This window comes from Fundulus heteroclitus, chromosome 21 (assembly GCF_011125445.2).
Source record: "Fundulus heteroclitus isolate FHET01 chromosome 21, MU-UCD_Fhet_4.1, whole genome shotgun sequence".
In the NCBI taxonomy this organism is placed as follows: domain Eukaryota; kingdom Metazoa; phylum Chordata; class Actinopteri; order Cyprinodontiformes; family Fundulidae; genus Fundulus; species Fundulus heteroclitus.
In genome coordinates, this window is record NC_046381.1 from 27,710,672 (window position 1) to 27,726,086 (window position 15,415).

The 15,415-nt window shown below is 39.9% G+C and overlaps 1 protein-coding gene across 11 annotated transcripts in view; it reads right to left on the minus strand.

The window, feature by feature from the left end:
* The window catches only part of LOC105932148 (microtubule-associated protein 4), a 145,970-nt gene that overhangs the window by 51,077 nt on the left and 79,478 nt on the right, over positions 1 to 15,415 (minus strand). For 10 of the 11 annotated variants that reach the window (XM_036125073.1, XM_036125078.1, XM_036125075.1 and 7 more), the window contains one exon: positions 12,780 to 14,225. The exons of the other annotated variant lie outside the window; for it this stretch is intronic. In XM_036125073.1, the coding sequence (XP_035980966.1) occupies positions 12,780 to 14,225 (1,446 nt within the window). The remainder of the gene's footprint in view (positions 1 to 12,779; positions 14,226 to 15,415) is intronic. 11 annotated transcript variants of the gene reach the window in all.

A 15,415-nucleotide genomic window follows, 5' to 3' on the forward strand; every position in this document is an offset into this window, starting at 1 on the left:
AAACCAATGTAACAGCAGGGTGCAGAACATTTAGTTGTTTTGAATTATAATCAACACAATGGCACACCCAGATTCTGGTAACCAACTCTTGCTTGGTTCCTAACACTGAATGTGAACCAACATGATTCCATAATTAAAGCCTGAACCTGGCATTACTGCCAACGTCTTGCACCTACAGTCGTGTTTAGGGCTTTCAAATAATTTCAAAATATGTCTTGACTTCAACAATAGAAGTAACTAATTTAAGTCAATTTAGTGGCAAGTTGGAAAACGACTGCCCCTCGTAACTTCTGAGGATTTTAAAAGGAATCTTGTTAAAGACTTTGCTCTTCCTTCACTGTCTCTCTAATCAGCATGACAAAGTATGCCATTTAAATGACAGAGGTTTCTCTATAATTTAGATGTTTTTCCTATATTTTTTTAATCCTCCCATTTCTACATGTCAGCCAGTGCCTTAGTTGAGAGTGAAGCAGAACACAACATGTGAGAACCTAATTCAATTGAAACCCATAGAGGCCCTATCATTTCATTCTGAACATGATATATACATATATGACGTGAACTATCTGACCTTTATGCCATGAAAGCCGCCTCATCTTATCAAATCAAAGATTGTTTCTAACTTTCCTGCCGTCTGTTTGCCCGTCAACCATTTCTGTCATTTCAGACCATGGACAGTGCTTTTCCTCTTGTCTGTTTAATCCCAATTTCCTTTCTTATTTCATTTCTCTTGACATTCATTTCAGCCTACGGTCTCCCATTTCCTCCTTGTTCTGCACAACTTAAAGTTTGAAAGTTTTTTCATCTGCATGACATGCTCTTTACAAATCCATACAGCTAAGATTTAGCTGCCAGAACACGTTTCAAATGAAGTCCAACAGTTAGTTAGCTGTCTGCAACGTGAAACAAGTTAACAAAAACACACGAGGCACAAAGTTTTACTCCTGGCAGACTGAAACACAGCAAGTCTAACACAAAACTGTAAACCTGAGGGAAGTCATGACAGAAATCTGACAAACATCACTATAACATCTTTGCCGCAAAGACACCATAGATTAAACTTGCTCCAAAGGCGACTCTGTGCGTAGACCTACCTATTTAGTTCTCGTCCTGCCTAAGTAAAGCTCACATCATAAAGCTGCACGGAACTGGAAAATGGGTCAATGGAAACATTTTAGAAGGGCACAATAGAGGATCTTCACTTACGCGCAGTCTATAAGGATTACTGTTATCAGGCTCTGAGGCAGAAAATGCTTAAATGTACTTTTTATATGGCCTGCTTTGTTCAACAGAGGTTGTGCAGTTTTGAAGTGGCGTTGTGTGGTTTATATGTGAGCAGTCAGTATCTAACGCCTCATCACACAATTATATATATCTTGCTTTCATTCCTGTGTCAGACAGACATGATGGTATAGGCAAAACAACACTGCGCATGACCCCACTACGTATCAGACGGTATGGCGTTCACAGTCTGTTCACCAGACAAGACAGGCTGCCATGGAGTTTCTGGACATGTGCAAAATTTCCACTCCATGAGCGAAGCACCTTTCTGCAGCACAGAAACCCAAGACATGACATCAATCTGCTTTCAGGTCATGCAGTGTCACCAGGAGTTCATTGTGTTTTCTGGCAGAATAACCACAGACTCAGACCACGAAGAAAGAGATTCCACTTTTCTGATAGCTGACAAATTCAGAATGTGGAAATATTATTTTGATGACGAGTTGAAGCTTTATTTACATAGTAAATAATGGTTACTTATTTATTGAAGTGGTTTTAACTTTTCAATTCAATTCTATTTATATAGTGTCAATTCATGACATGTCATCTCAAAGCACTTTCCAAAGTCAAATTCAATCAGATTATACTGATTGGATCAGATTATACAAATAAATAAGGTTCCTATCTAAGGAAACCGAGAAGATTGCATCAACTCTCTCCAAGCAGCATTCACTCCTCATGAAAGAGTATAGAGCTACAGGGAGAGTTGTCTGCATTGTCCATGGCTTTGCAGAAATCTCTCATACTGAGCAAGCATGAAGCAACTTTAATATTCTTTTTTTTTAACCCCAGTGCCATATCACTTTGCTGTTACAAAGTTCATGTTTGGATGTATGTGCCGGCTCCTGATTTGAAGTGCCCTGGCTGACGTGATGTGAATTTCCTTAAAGAGACATTTCCTACCCGACAAGTTAGAGACACGTCAGGGTCGTCAGAGCTCCTGCCTTTGACAAAAATGTGCCATCTGTGGGACTGCCTGATCAGATGTACCCATATGATCGTTTAGAGAGATGACATTTGTATTTGCCTGTCCCTTCTGCTTTATTTCTGCCATCCTAGGTGGACAGAGACTTTTTGGGAGGTATTTTCCCTTTTTTCCTCCTTTCCAGCTGCAGCTCCATAGGGATCATTTTGTTAGGGCGTGGGTGACATCTTATTTGTCAAAGAAAGAAGTTACTGTGCTAAAAAGTCTTTAGAAATATATAATAAGTAATTCAATGGAAGAGGAAAACCATTCATGTCAGACTGACATTTATTTCATTGTAAAATATGGGACTGAATTGGGAATGAACTAGTAAGTGATATGGTAAAGTGAATTAAAATAGCACTATTCTAGACCAGTCCAACAGAACCGGTTACATTTTTGACCCAACTGTAAGCCAAATTTCACAGCAAGGACCTGAAAACAACATTAGTCATTCCCAAGCTACACTACACTGTCTGAAAAAAAAAAAAAAAAAAAAAAAAGACTCATTCACCTCAGTATGCCAGATGTTTGAAACTAAAAGTGAGACTGACCACTTGGGGCCAATCATGGGGCTCAAACATTATATTCCTAGAATGTTAATGCTCAAATATATACAAAAAGCAAACAAAGGAGATGGTGATCTCACTGAAAAAGAAACATACTCCATCTTGATACACTAATTTCCACACTCCTGATAAATATGCAGTTCAGAACCAGAGCATATCAAAAGCAACACACATACTTCAAAGACGTAGAACACATGGATGGTCCACAAAATCCTATTCAGTTCCTCATGTTTAGACCTAAGTAACATGTTTTTTTTCTATAGAGCAGCTTACATGCAAGATGGAAAACATGCTTTGTTACAGGTTTATTACAGCTTGGGGAAGTGGCTTCTTACTGGGACAGTTCAACTAGGTAATCAGGCGGGCTTTGTTTTTTGTTTTTTTTATATGATTTTCTGCATTTCTTATTCTTTTAAGCAGGAGCAATTTTTACAGTTTTCCTAATTATAAAACATGTCTCCTAATAACATGAATGAACTCCTTTTTCCTTCGGTGCCTCTTGATTCTCTGGTGGAGACGTTTCAGGTGACCATCTCACAGACATGCCCATAGGTTTCATTACAAGCACAACATTACGTGGCTAATACTCTGCACATTAAGCTGAAAGTAATGCCAGTGGAATCTCATTTTGTCCACGCTTTCTTAGGAGGCAAGTTTATTCTCAAGTACTTAAATGTTTGCTGTTTGGTATGTATTGCTTTCGTGCAGTCGGGCCACATTGTACTGGCCAATCATTAAATGTTGTCTGTCCTTTTTTAAACTATAATCCCTGCTTACAAACTACATGAAAATATGAAATCAAAAGTAGTAAGGAATGTGGAGTGATGCAAAAACATCATTTGGAGTGAAACTGGGACAAATAAAGAGCACAGAGTCTGGTTAAACTTGTTCCTGACATATTTACAAAGCTTACTGAATATCTTTATGGAATTTTTATTAGGGTGGAGAAAGGGGTGGTGTACCCCATTATTAAAAATATTAGAAGATGGTAATTTGGCACAGTTGAAAAAATCAAAAGATGGACTAATTTGGTTTAGCTATCTAAATTTACACTGAAGCAAACAATCAAAAACTAAATCCACTGAAAACAAGAAAAGACAAAGTTCCATTTCAGTGTGATAAGCAGCACACATGCCGAAGGAATACAATGAATAAAACATATTGAAATAGTGAAGATTAAAAGAAGATCTGCTGGTCTGAGCTGCAATAAAGCAGAAAAATCCAAAGATCCAAACCAAATTTCTGCTCACTGAGCTCAGACAACTTCCTATTATAAATGCCACTTTTAAAAAGTATCAGATCTAAAGTACGGCCCACACAGAAGGCCTGGAGCCATCTCAGGATGAATCTGTGTAACATGTTCTTCAGGAATATTCTGAAAAAAAAAAAAAAACAGTCCCAGAATGACTCATGCTCTGCTCCCGGAGTTAGCTGCTGGCTCCTAAAATGGCGCCAACGAGGGCAAAAAACATGACATTTTCCCCCAAAGCCGTCAAAAGACATTAGCTCCACACAGCTCTGGGTGGTGCCATACTGTACAAATGCCCCTTCCGGGCTGCCATCTAACAGCCTGTTGTGAAGCATCAGAAAAGAACACTATGTGGTAAAAATGGGCCGCTGATACTGTATATTTACGCCTGCCTGCTTTCTGAGCATTTGAGCTTGTCCTCAAATAGCTTTGGTGACTCAGTTGTGTACGGTGTGCGTGTCTGCATGGGTGTCGATGAGCCTTTGCAGACAAACAGGGGCCAAACATCTGCTGTTTTAATACAAACTTATCACCTGTTTTAATTTAACTCTGTTTCAGAAAGAAAAAAAAAAAACATTGTTTTATAGGGGTGTGTCTTAAATGTAGGGCTGGACAATTAATCGCATTTGCAATATAATCGCAATTTTAAGAATTTCCAAATCGCAGAGGTCTGCAATTTTTCGCTACGTAACAGTTAATGGATAAGACATGTCCTTTAGGTGTCGGTAATTATGTTTAGTAAGTTTCCCTCCACATTATTAGACTAATTATTTCTTTTAGAGTTTATATTATCATGCTTTTTACCAGAAACTTTGAGGAATCTCACCATAGCATTAAGTACCGGTTAAACTGTTCAATACATAGCCTTGTTTTTTGGTTGCATTTTGTACTTTATGTTGCACAAGAATTGATGTCCATCTCACAAAACTCTTCTCGAATAATAATATTCTGATGAATAAAAACTGTTACATTTCCTTTTTTTAAATATTTCTTGTTTACAAACATCTTTATTTAGAGGCCATGTTTATGTTTTGCCTCATCTTTCTCTCTTCCCTTCTCTCCCTATTACCTTTCTGTTTCTGTGTCCATTGAATTTGAAAAAAATCCCCCAATAATGTCCAATAAAGCTTTTTTGCATAAATATGGTGCAGATTTACTCTCACAAGTGGAGCACTATTGTGAAAGCAGTAATGCTAGGGTGACCATATTTTAATTTGGGAAAACCAGGACACCTGGGGTGGGGTTGGGGGGGGGGGGGGGGGCTATGGGTTATCTCTAGGCCTACGTAATTCTACAATAACATATTTACAGTTGGTTTATTAAAAATGCTTCTCAGTAAAAGTCAACAGCAATAACTCCAATAACAAATGATAATTTTATTCAAAATGTATTTATTAAAAAATGCTTAACAATTCCTGTAATGAATGAATAGCACAATAAAAGAAATAATGTTTAGATGAGTAAACATCCCTCACCTAACAATAAAAGTTAACAATAACTCTCAACTCCCAATAACACATGATATTCAGCCTCAGTAATGAACGGAATAATGTCTGTTCTGTAGGCTATTGGAAAAAATAAATTAACAAATGAGCTAATTAACAAAAAAATACCTCTTGTGTAGCAAAAATGCACTTGAATCAACTTGCTCTGCACACCACCCTCCTTCCAATCAAAGTACTGAATAATTATGGGGAAGATTTTCACCGCACCGTGATTACTCCCTTCAGTACTTACACCACAAAATGGGATGTCTTTGAGCGCTTCGTGCGCCACTTCAACTTCAGAATGAGGTGTCAGAACACCATCAACAATAGCCTCGGTCTTAGTTCGGGCACAACTAAACTTTTTGGCAGTGTCTGAATCGGGGAGGGTCTTTTTTAACAATGAACTGGTGCAGTCCATAGATAGATAACTGTTGTGATGTTTCACTGTGTGGAATGACCATGCAGCCTCCGCTGCATTCACTGCATCCTCGTTCCCTGGTTTGGCAAAGTACTGTGTGATCGAGCTAGCACTACTCTCACCTCGGACAGCTATTTTGTGTTTCTCGGTGTCCAGGTGGCTTTTTAGATCCCTTGCACCTCCATTGGACACCGAGACATATGTGCCTGCTTTGCACACTGTGCACAAGGCCTCCCATTTGTCTCGACCCGGTCTAAAAGCGGGGAAACTCTTTTATAAATCGTCAGTAAACATACATTTGCGCTTCGGCATGTTGTTAGCGTACTGACAGCCACGCTATCCATCTTCTGATTAAGAACATAGACTTATTTGATACTGATTTGATACTAAACATAGCTACTTTTCATTATATATATGCCTTCAGGTCTTCCAGAATGTATCACTAAAGATAGGGATAAACCCTGTTGGTTAATGTATAGTCGTGCAACAATATGTGGTTGTACAAGTGTGTGCATTAACATCAGAGCTTCCATGGGCTGACCTTTTGTTCTCTCAGTTGGCTATTAATAGTGTGGATTTTGGCTGAGAAAACCGATAAACAAATCAAGACATGCAATTTGATCTTGGTGCTTTGCTAAATTTATATAAAAATCCTAAGCTTTAACCTTCTCTCCCTTTTCCCATTAGTCTTTTCTACTACGCAAAAATGGAAGCTTTCTTTTCTTGCCTTGCTTTTATTCAGCACTTATTTTTGCCTCAGATTTATTTGAAACCCTTCCTCTCTAACCAGGCACAGTCTTTATTCTTGTTCCTTATCTTGCCCAGCACACCCTATCCCTTTTACCGGGCTTAAATACCACTTTTAGCGACACAGATTCACAGTTAGACCCTGACACAAGCTCTCATTAAAGAGAAAGCTCAGCCAGCTGCACTGCTGTGCTCAATCCCTTTTCTCAAGCGCACAAATATTTTGTTGTCAGGCAGATTATCTGAATCAAATGTCTGGATAGGCACTTCCAGAAAACAAATATCAAGACAACAATGATTAACCCACTAAATATTTATTCCGGACTGTTTTATAACAATAACTGCGGGGAAAAAAAGGCTATGGCAAGGCTATGTGCTGTTAGGGAGAGATGAGGAGGCATTGATCGAGGCAGCTTAATAACCAGGTGCAGCATGCTACTGTTGCGAGGCGAGGCTGGTTTAGTCCTCATTGCAGCCACCAATGAGAAGCAGAGACAGAAGTGTTGAAAGGAAGGACGAGGAAATGAGTCCCCTGGAATTCTGCACCTCCATAAATCACAGCAGAGCAAGCACGCACATGCACACACACACAAAAGAACACACACCCGTGGCACACACACAAACCCAGATGCCAAAGCACGGAAATGGACAGAAATGCATAAAGGCCATCACAAATTCCAGCTGACACATCACGCTATCATTGGAACAACCACAAGGAACTGCACACAGCACTAACATTGTATTATTTCACAAATAATGTGAATAGCCCATAAGCAATGCATTGATAATATGATGTAATTGTTGACTCACAATAATATGGTTATGAGAAACCTGTTTTACACATCTAAACCTTGTAAACACATTCATACCCTTGAACCTTTCAATATTTTGTCACTTTACAACCACTCATCAGAATGTAGTATAGTGGGATTGTATGTGATAGACCAACATAAAGTAGCTCATTTTAGTGAAAGAGAGGAAAAGGATACAAGGTTTTAAATTTTTTTGCAAAGAAATATCTGTCAAGTGTGACATTGTTTTGTATACAGCCCCCTTTATTCTAATACCACTAAAGACATTGTTGATGTCTTTACTAATCTCTCTGTAGACCTAACCGTTCTGTGCAAACTTCAGGTTTGTTGAAGAAAATCAGAGAACAAACTGCCTCATGAAGACCAAGGGAAACAGCAGAAGGTCAGGCAAAATGTTGTGGAGAAGTTTGCAGCTGGGTTAGGTTAGAAAACATTATTTCAAGCTTTAAACATCTCACAGGGCTCTGTTCAGTCCATCGTCTGAAAACATCTGAAAACCTACCAATCCATGCCCTTCCACCTAAACCAGGGGTTAAAGCTAAAATAATCAAGTTTGACTGAAATTTTCTTTCTAGTCAAGACCATATATTCCCGGGGGCGTGGATATCATGCCACATTACGAACCACACCTGCTTATTGTGCAAAGTCCACTTTAACCAAATCTGGCAGTTTTCAAATAGGCATTGACAATTCCTGTATCTCTCCCACCTTTCAGCTTCAGAGCCTTGCCGTCATCCTGGAAAGCCCTATCCATCCTCTCCTTCACTTTCCACATCATAACATCACCTGGTTAACTTACTTTCATCTTTGCAGCATCAAGCAAGTTCTTCCTTCACCCTTTTGCCAAACTGGTTCACAGTCTACTCACTTCTTCACTTTACAGTTTCACTTCCCTTCCCTCCCTGTCCCCCAGAAAACCTCCATAAACTGCATTTGATACAAAAGACAGCAGCTTGCATCGTTACATCATCTACTTCACTCCTGTAAGTTAACTCCACTGGCTCCTTGTCATAGTCAATAGAAATCAATCCCATGAATATAAAAGGCCAACCACAACCTGGACAATGTAGGACGCATAACCAACACTATGATGAGGTCATGCATTTAAATTTAACACAGATCACACATTACAATAATCAGTCTCTGCTTTGCCCGTTATTGCTCAACAATTAATTATCACAACTCACGAGTTTATAAAAAGGCATCATTTAACTCTTTGAAGTCTAATAAAGCTGTTACATTTTAGCCCTGTGACTGGAGACCTGTCCAGGATGTACCCTGTGTCCCCGCCTCTTGCTCATTTACTCATGGAGACAGTCACCCCCCCACAACGCAGTGTTAGGTCAAGCTGCGTTTCCCCATCAGATAAGCTTTACATAACACCTGTACGGAATAGCGGGTATAGAAAATTGATAGATGGAATGTTAAATTTTTAAAAAGTTTAAAAAAATTGTTCAAAGTTTATCAGAAAAAAAAACTTGCTTTTAATGACTGATACTTTTTAATTAGAGAAATGTTATTAAACTTCTGCGTAAAGTTAAATATTGTTTTAGTTAATCTTGGCTGCTGTAGCTTGCCTGTCTGGCAGGTGTTTTTGGGTTGGAGCAAAATGAGTCCACAGATCGACAGGAGGCTTTTTCAGCTGTTTCCTACTTCTACAGTGTTGCTTCATATCGTGCTCCACTCAGTGTAAAAACAAAAATTAACTTCATAAAAATCTCTCTGAAAATCACCTTTCTCAGGCCTCACCCGGTTAGAAACCGCTTTCCAGTCTATGTTGGAGCTGCAGTTTATTTTTTTGACGTAGTTTCCTTAATTATCTGTGTGTATCATAGTCAATGTAATTTTATTTAACGAGTGTCCTGGTGTGCAGCGGCTCATGAGGTGGACTCTGCTGCATATTGACTGACAGATGATGAGGCTCTCACTGATGACTGCAGCTCTGCGTTCTTTGTGTCACAAAGGTGCATGTGGATTTTTTTTTTTTTTTTTTTTACCTTTTCCCAATCTGACCCAGTCAAATGCTGGACATAGTTTCAAATTCCGACCATTCTTCAAAAAAAGCATGTCACACTAAATTTGCCTGAGCTAGCACATTACTCTTCTTCGTGTTTTAAATAAAAATGTAATAGCGAATCACGAGATCCCTGGTAGGTTGCCCACGTTAATCAGATAAGTTACTGGAAGCGATGAAAAAACGCTGACAGATGACGTGGCCACAGGTGGAAATAACTAATTTAACTGCAAGAGCAGCGATAGACACCTACCGAGGGAGTTTTCAGATGTTTGATCCATGGGCGTAGGTTTGTATAGGGACCATAGGGACATGTCCCTACCAATAATTCGATGTGAATAACATGTTTATAATTTACAATACATCGTTGTTACAGCAGTCGCTTATTTTCCTCTCGCAGCTCCGCTGCTTTGCGGCGGCTGCTGCTGCAGCTCCGTCTGCCAGCCTGCGTGTCCAGTCGGTCTTTCCTGTCGCTTTAACTTAGCAGCGCACGTAACTGTGCTGTGTGCTGTTTAACTCCACTCTCATTGGTTGTTTTGCCTTAAGTCCCGCCTTCTCTCTCCCTGGTTGGCTGTTTTCTAGTGCGTGCATGTGCGTGCATGCTTGCAGCGCGAAATTTAAATTTAATTCACACTAGAATACTGCGGTTACTACAACGATTAAAAAAAATATATTATCCACGCTATAACAGGCGATAGAAGAAGCAGGAGAGAGTAGTTTTCATTTGTGGAACTTAAGAAATGTAAGTAACCAACGTTAGCATCTTAAAATAATATTTAATTCTGAAGTATAATACATTTTATCAACAAAAATATTCAGTGTCAGGCAGGAGTTCTGAAGACTGCTGGAAAAATCGACAAGCAAAGAATGTAAGCTTTCAAAAAATCCCTTTAAGGCGGTTCAGATATAAATAGCAGGTGTTATTCGTTTTATAGAGTATAACAATACGAGATGGTGCCTAATCATTGCTATTTTTTGTTTAGAAAGCATAATTAGGGTTCAACATAATAATAGTGCTATTTAATTATTTCTACTTTTGAAAATAGGATAAAGTACAAACAAAGGAACACATTGGTTTGATTTTACATAGATTTCCACACAGTCCATAAGTAAATTAGTACAAATATTAGTGTCCGGTAAAAATGCTTGAATCTGGCTGTTTATTTTGGAGATTATTACATTACGGATAAGATAGTGTTATATTTTATTTTAATAATTGTTAAAAGCGATTTTATATTTGAATAAACTTAGGCTCATGCTTAGTGTTGTGATTGTAGATGATGCCACCAAAAATGAAAAGAGACATAAGGAGCTATTTTAACACTCAGACAGTAAGTATCATAGGATGATATAAAAGGTTGTGTTACATTTAATCCTTTAATACTAAAAACACACTTGTATAATAGTAACATTGTATGATTATAGGAAACACAGATATCCAGTAATAATGATGCAGGGCAGCTTGGAGGTGAAGCAGCTGGCCCTTCAGTGCTTCAGGTGATGTCTAATTTATTTTAATTACAAATTAAGGAGCAGCTTTTTATTTATATACAATATATATAGTGCTTATAAAATTTGTATTAATGTAGCAAAAAATACTGCTTTTCTCTTTAAACGAAATGTCCCCTGATGCTCATGTCAAGTATAAAAAAATAGGGGCATGCATATTGCGTAGGACCAATGACATCCAACCAATGAAACTTGAGACCAGTGTCCCTACCAAAGTTGAAATCAAACCTACGCCCATGGTTTGATCTGCTGAACTTTCTGACTTGCTGGCACGCATAAATCCAAAGAAAATACCTTGACCAACACTGTTTTCATTCATGCATCTGTCTCCAGTTTGAGACGTTTTTCCAAAAGTTAAGATGTCTGAACATCAACAAACCTGACTGGCAGATGTCTGCTTTGCAAAGACCCACTCTATTCTCTTTCTGATGGGCCGATTTCCCGGCTCTGCCAGGTTTTATTGGTCGAGTGCAGCTTCAGTTTAAAACCTTGAATAAAAAGTCTAAAGTGGAACCAAGTAGATCCATTTTTTGCGCTCATTTTCCAATTGACGGAAATCTGTCGCAGTGACAGAGAACTTTAACCCATGTCCTAAACTGAATGGTCAGGCAAGGAAAGCATTAATCAGCAAAGCGGGCAAGAAAATATGGTAACTTTGGCGAGGCTTCAGAAACTAAATCCAGAGCCCAAGTGGAATAATCTGACAATTTGTGAAAATGTTCAAGATTCATAAATACCTTTCCGAGGTATTTAAACATCAGGGACCTTTACACATACAGAACTAAAGATTTTTGAGAATTTCTGGGGAGAAAACAAATGTTTAAAATGATAAGACTTGGCTTATCATTGAACCTGCATATCAATGAGTGGATTTTATGTAAATATCCCCCACAACAATAGAAGAGAGCTGTGATTTAATGTGCATAGTGTTGTCTTAGGGCCACATTCAGTAAGAAATAATAGAACAAAAGCCAACAAATCCAAAAGAAAAACTCAAATAAGACTCACCTATGGTAGACGGACAGCCAGGTCAAGAGTCAAGACATAGAAAATAAAAAACAAACAAAAAAGGCAATTAGAATTTTTAAATAAAGATTTGTATTTTTTAACAATCCATCTGTTTTTAAAGTTCAGTTCAGAAAAAGACGGAAAGAAACAGATGTGAACAGCAGAGAGGAATACAGGAATTAATTGACCAGAGAAGATAGATAACATTTAACCCCTGGATGCAAAGTAAGGGGGAACATGATTACTGTGTTAGCACACGCCTAAAATGAGGACGACAAAGTAAAAGATGTGATTTGGAGTTGGTGCCAATATCTACCGGTGTTTCTAGGGAGAGAGAGTCTGTGATTGGTTAGAGGCTGCATACCCATCAACAGAAAAAGTGTTAATCGTGGGAGAATCCCATCAGTGCATCTTTGGAAATAAAGGTTAGCATCAAGACAGTCCACAGTCCCAATTGGTCAACAGCTGAGTTAGTCACCCCAAAAAAAGCTAAAACCAGACATGCTAACAAACATTTTAGATGTGGTCATACAAGAAACAGCACAGATGGGTGTGATTCCGAGGATAATCCCCTGATTAGTAAAGACAAAGAAGCAATCAATGCAGCCCAATACTGGAACTACTCAAGCTGGTTGGAAGCGTCATGCATGGCAACCCTCGCATCTATCTTTGGGTTGCCCTGAGTACTTCTACTGTGGTTAGGGCTGACTAACTGACCAACCTTCCACGATGGGGACAACTGGAGGGACCACAGCTGTGTCTTCCATTGGATCGGCAAAGCTGGGAAAGAAAGGCTTTGCTGCAGGATTGAGACCAGATGCTGGAACTCCAGCGGCAGTGACCGAAAGAGGAGAGGAAGGTGAAGCAACAGGGGATGCCTGTGGGAGTAGCTTTGCCTCTGGGGAGGTGGGACTCCTAACAGATGGGGACGAAGATGAAGAAAGTGACTTTCTGGGCTGCTTTTGGGCTGATGTTCCATCTTTGGGCTTAGGCTGGAATTCTTGTGCTGTGGTTTTGGGTGAGCGAAGAGGTGCTGGGCTTGGGGTGTTAAAGGACAGGCCCAGCGGTACAGGATGACCTGCAGCACTCTGGTCACTGAAATCAAATAAATCGCTGTTGCTGCTTAGCTGGGAGTCATTCAGCAGCCATGAAACATTCGAGGGTGATAGAGGTGGGGCTGAAGCCAGCACCTCACCTTTGGGGGAAAGGGCCTGGCTTGTCTGTGAAGCAGGGCTGAAAGCTGAGGTGTCTCCCTCTGAAATGCTTTGCATAGAAGATTCTTGAAAGGAGCTTGAGCAGTCAAACCTCCCACTGTCCACCATGTCACCCACTGCTCCTGTATTCTCTGAGAGAGGAGGATAAAAGGTTTGATTGCTTTGGCCCAAATCGGCATTTTCAGTGTCCATCAGGATGTCAACAAGATCCCCAGAGGAAGCAGCCTCAGGGAAGGAGCTGTGGGTTGTTTTGCTGGCGGAAGACGGCATCGTGAATGGAGCAGCTGTTGCATTCAGCTCACTGTTCAGGACCAGTGGACTGACGGTTGCAGCCATTGGAGAGAACAAATCCTGGGACAAAGGGGAGGATTCCTCTTTCTTCCAGGTGTTTTGGCTGGTGTCCATGTCTGACGTCTCCATTCTTTCACTCGTTGAGCCGCCAAGATCCACCGTTACTTTTGCTTTACTTTCGGAGGCAGTCACTGAAGCGGGAACAAATGGCTCTGCTGTCACTGCCCATTCCTCTGGAAGCCTTTTCCTGTTTTTACTCTTCTTCCCACGGCTTCCGCCTTTCCCAAGTTGCTCTTCCCAGCCACCCTCTACCCTGTCTCTTCTTGGGCCAATTCTATGATAAAACTCCTCAGTCGGAGGGGTGTTTTCTCCGTCTCCTTGTGTCTCTGGCTGACCCCTGCCCTCGTGTTGTTCATATGATCCCTCATCTTTCTGTCGCCTTTTCTTCTTTTTCTTCTGCTTTCTGTCAGATCCATCTGTGTCTCTTTCATCGCCTCCAGCATAGGCGGTGCTCTCACGGCTGGGCCAGCTGTCAGGCGTATCTTCTTGGCTGGCTGCAAGCTGATCGGACTGGTCAGAAAACTTCACGGAAATGCTGGGAGTGAAAGGTGGGTCTGTTGATAGGGAGCCAGTCTGGTCTTGCCAAGAGTCATCTAAGGAACCTTGTTGTGGGTGAAGAGGGGAAAGTTTAAGATTTGCGATATGGTTAAGGGTCTCTACAACAACAGGTTCCCTAGATATAACTCAAAAAACATAAGCAAAAGCATTTTAGAAAATCACAACAAGACAGAAGGACAACAAATGTGACCAATGTCAGCAATGACTATTTAGAGAAGCAAACTTTATAAATAAAATATATTGGAAAAGACTTTGATCAGGTTAGGAAGGTGAAAATTTTAACTAACCAGCAAAGAACCTTCTAAATGGGTTCTTCTGGATTGTCATTTCCTGAAGATTGAGAATTGTAAACCAATATATCATAGCCTGGTTCAAGAGTTCATGAAAGGAAAAATCTGGATTCTGCTACTTGGCAATATATTACTGAAATCAAAATATAAGCACCTGCGGAAATTGAGGTCAAATTGTCATTTCCTTAATTTTTTAAATACAGACTCAGAATACAAACTTACCACTAGTGTGAGGGATTTGGATCCCAAATCTGTGAGGATTGTCAAAGGACAGTAACTGGAAACGGAATTTCCCTAATTTGAGGTAATACCAGTTTAAAGATTGTCCTTGTGGTGCATTCCCGATTTGCATCTTGATGTTGGAATTTTTTAACGCATCGACAGGAATGGCCACTAATGTCTGACTTGGAACAATGCTAGTTTCTGAGAATCAGAATTCAGTTCATTGACCAAGTATTTTTTACATATAAGAATTTGACGTGGGTGTTGTGGTGTAGAACAGGCAACATGTACAGGAACTTTACTTTGCCATGATAGTATTCATTCAATGAATACATTTTAGGGGCTATTCTACACTCATAGGACAATTAAAATACAGTTGTATTTAAAATGCTCTCCGTTGCCTAACAATGCATCACACAAAGAAGAAATGTCTGAAACTTCTGTTGTGGGCTTCCTGCATTAGTCTGAAATATGGCAGCACCCTTGTCCTTTGACTGTAGTACTGTGCTGCTTTGTTCACACAGCACAGAATCTGTGGTTTCCTAAAGCTGGCTGTGATTTGTTCACAGCCAGCTTCGTTCACAGCGCTGTAAACAAATCACCCCATTAAGCGTTCACGCTGTGACTATGAATACAGACCTATGAAGTCTGTATTACAGTGTGAATGAACATGCAGTACGTGCAGTACACAAATCGTACTGAAAGTAGTGCTGTGTCACTTA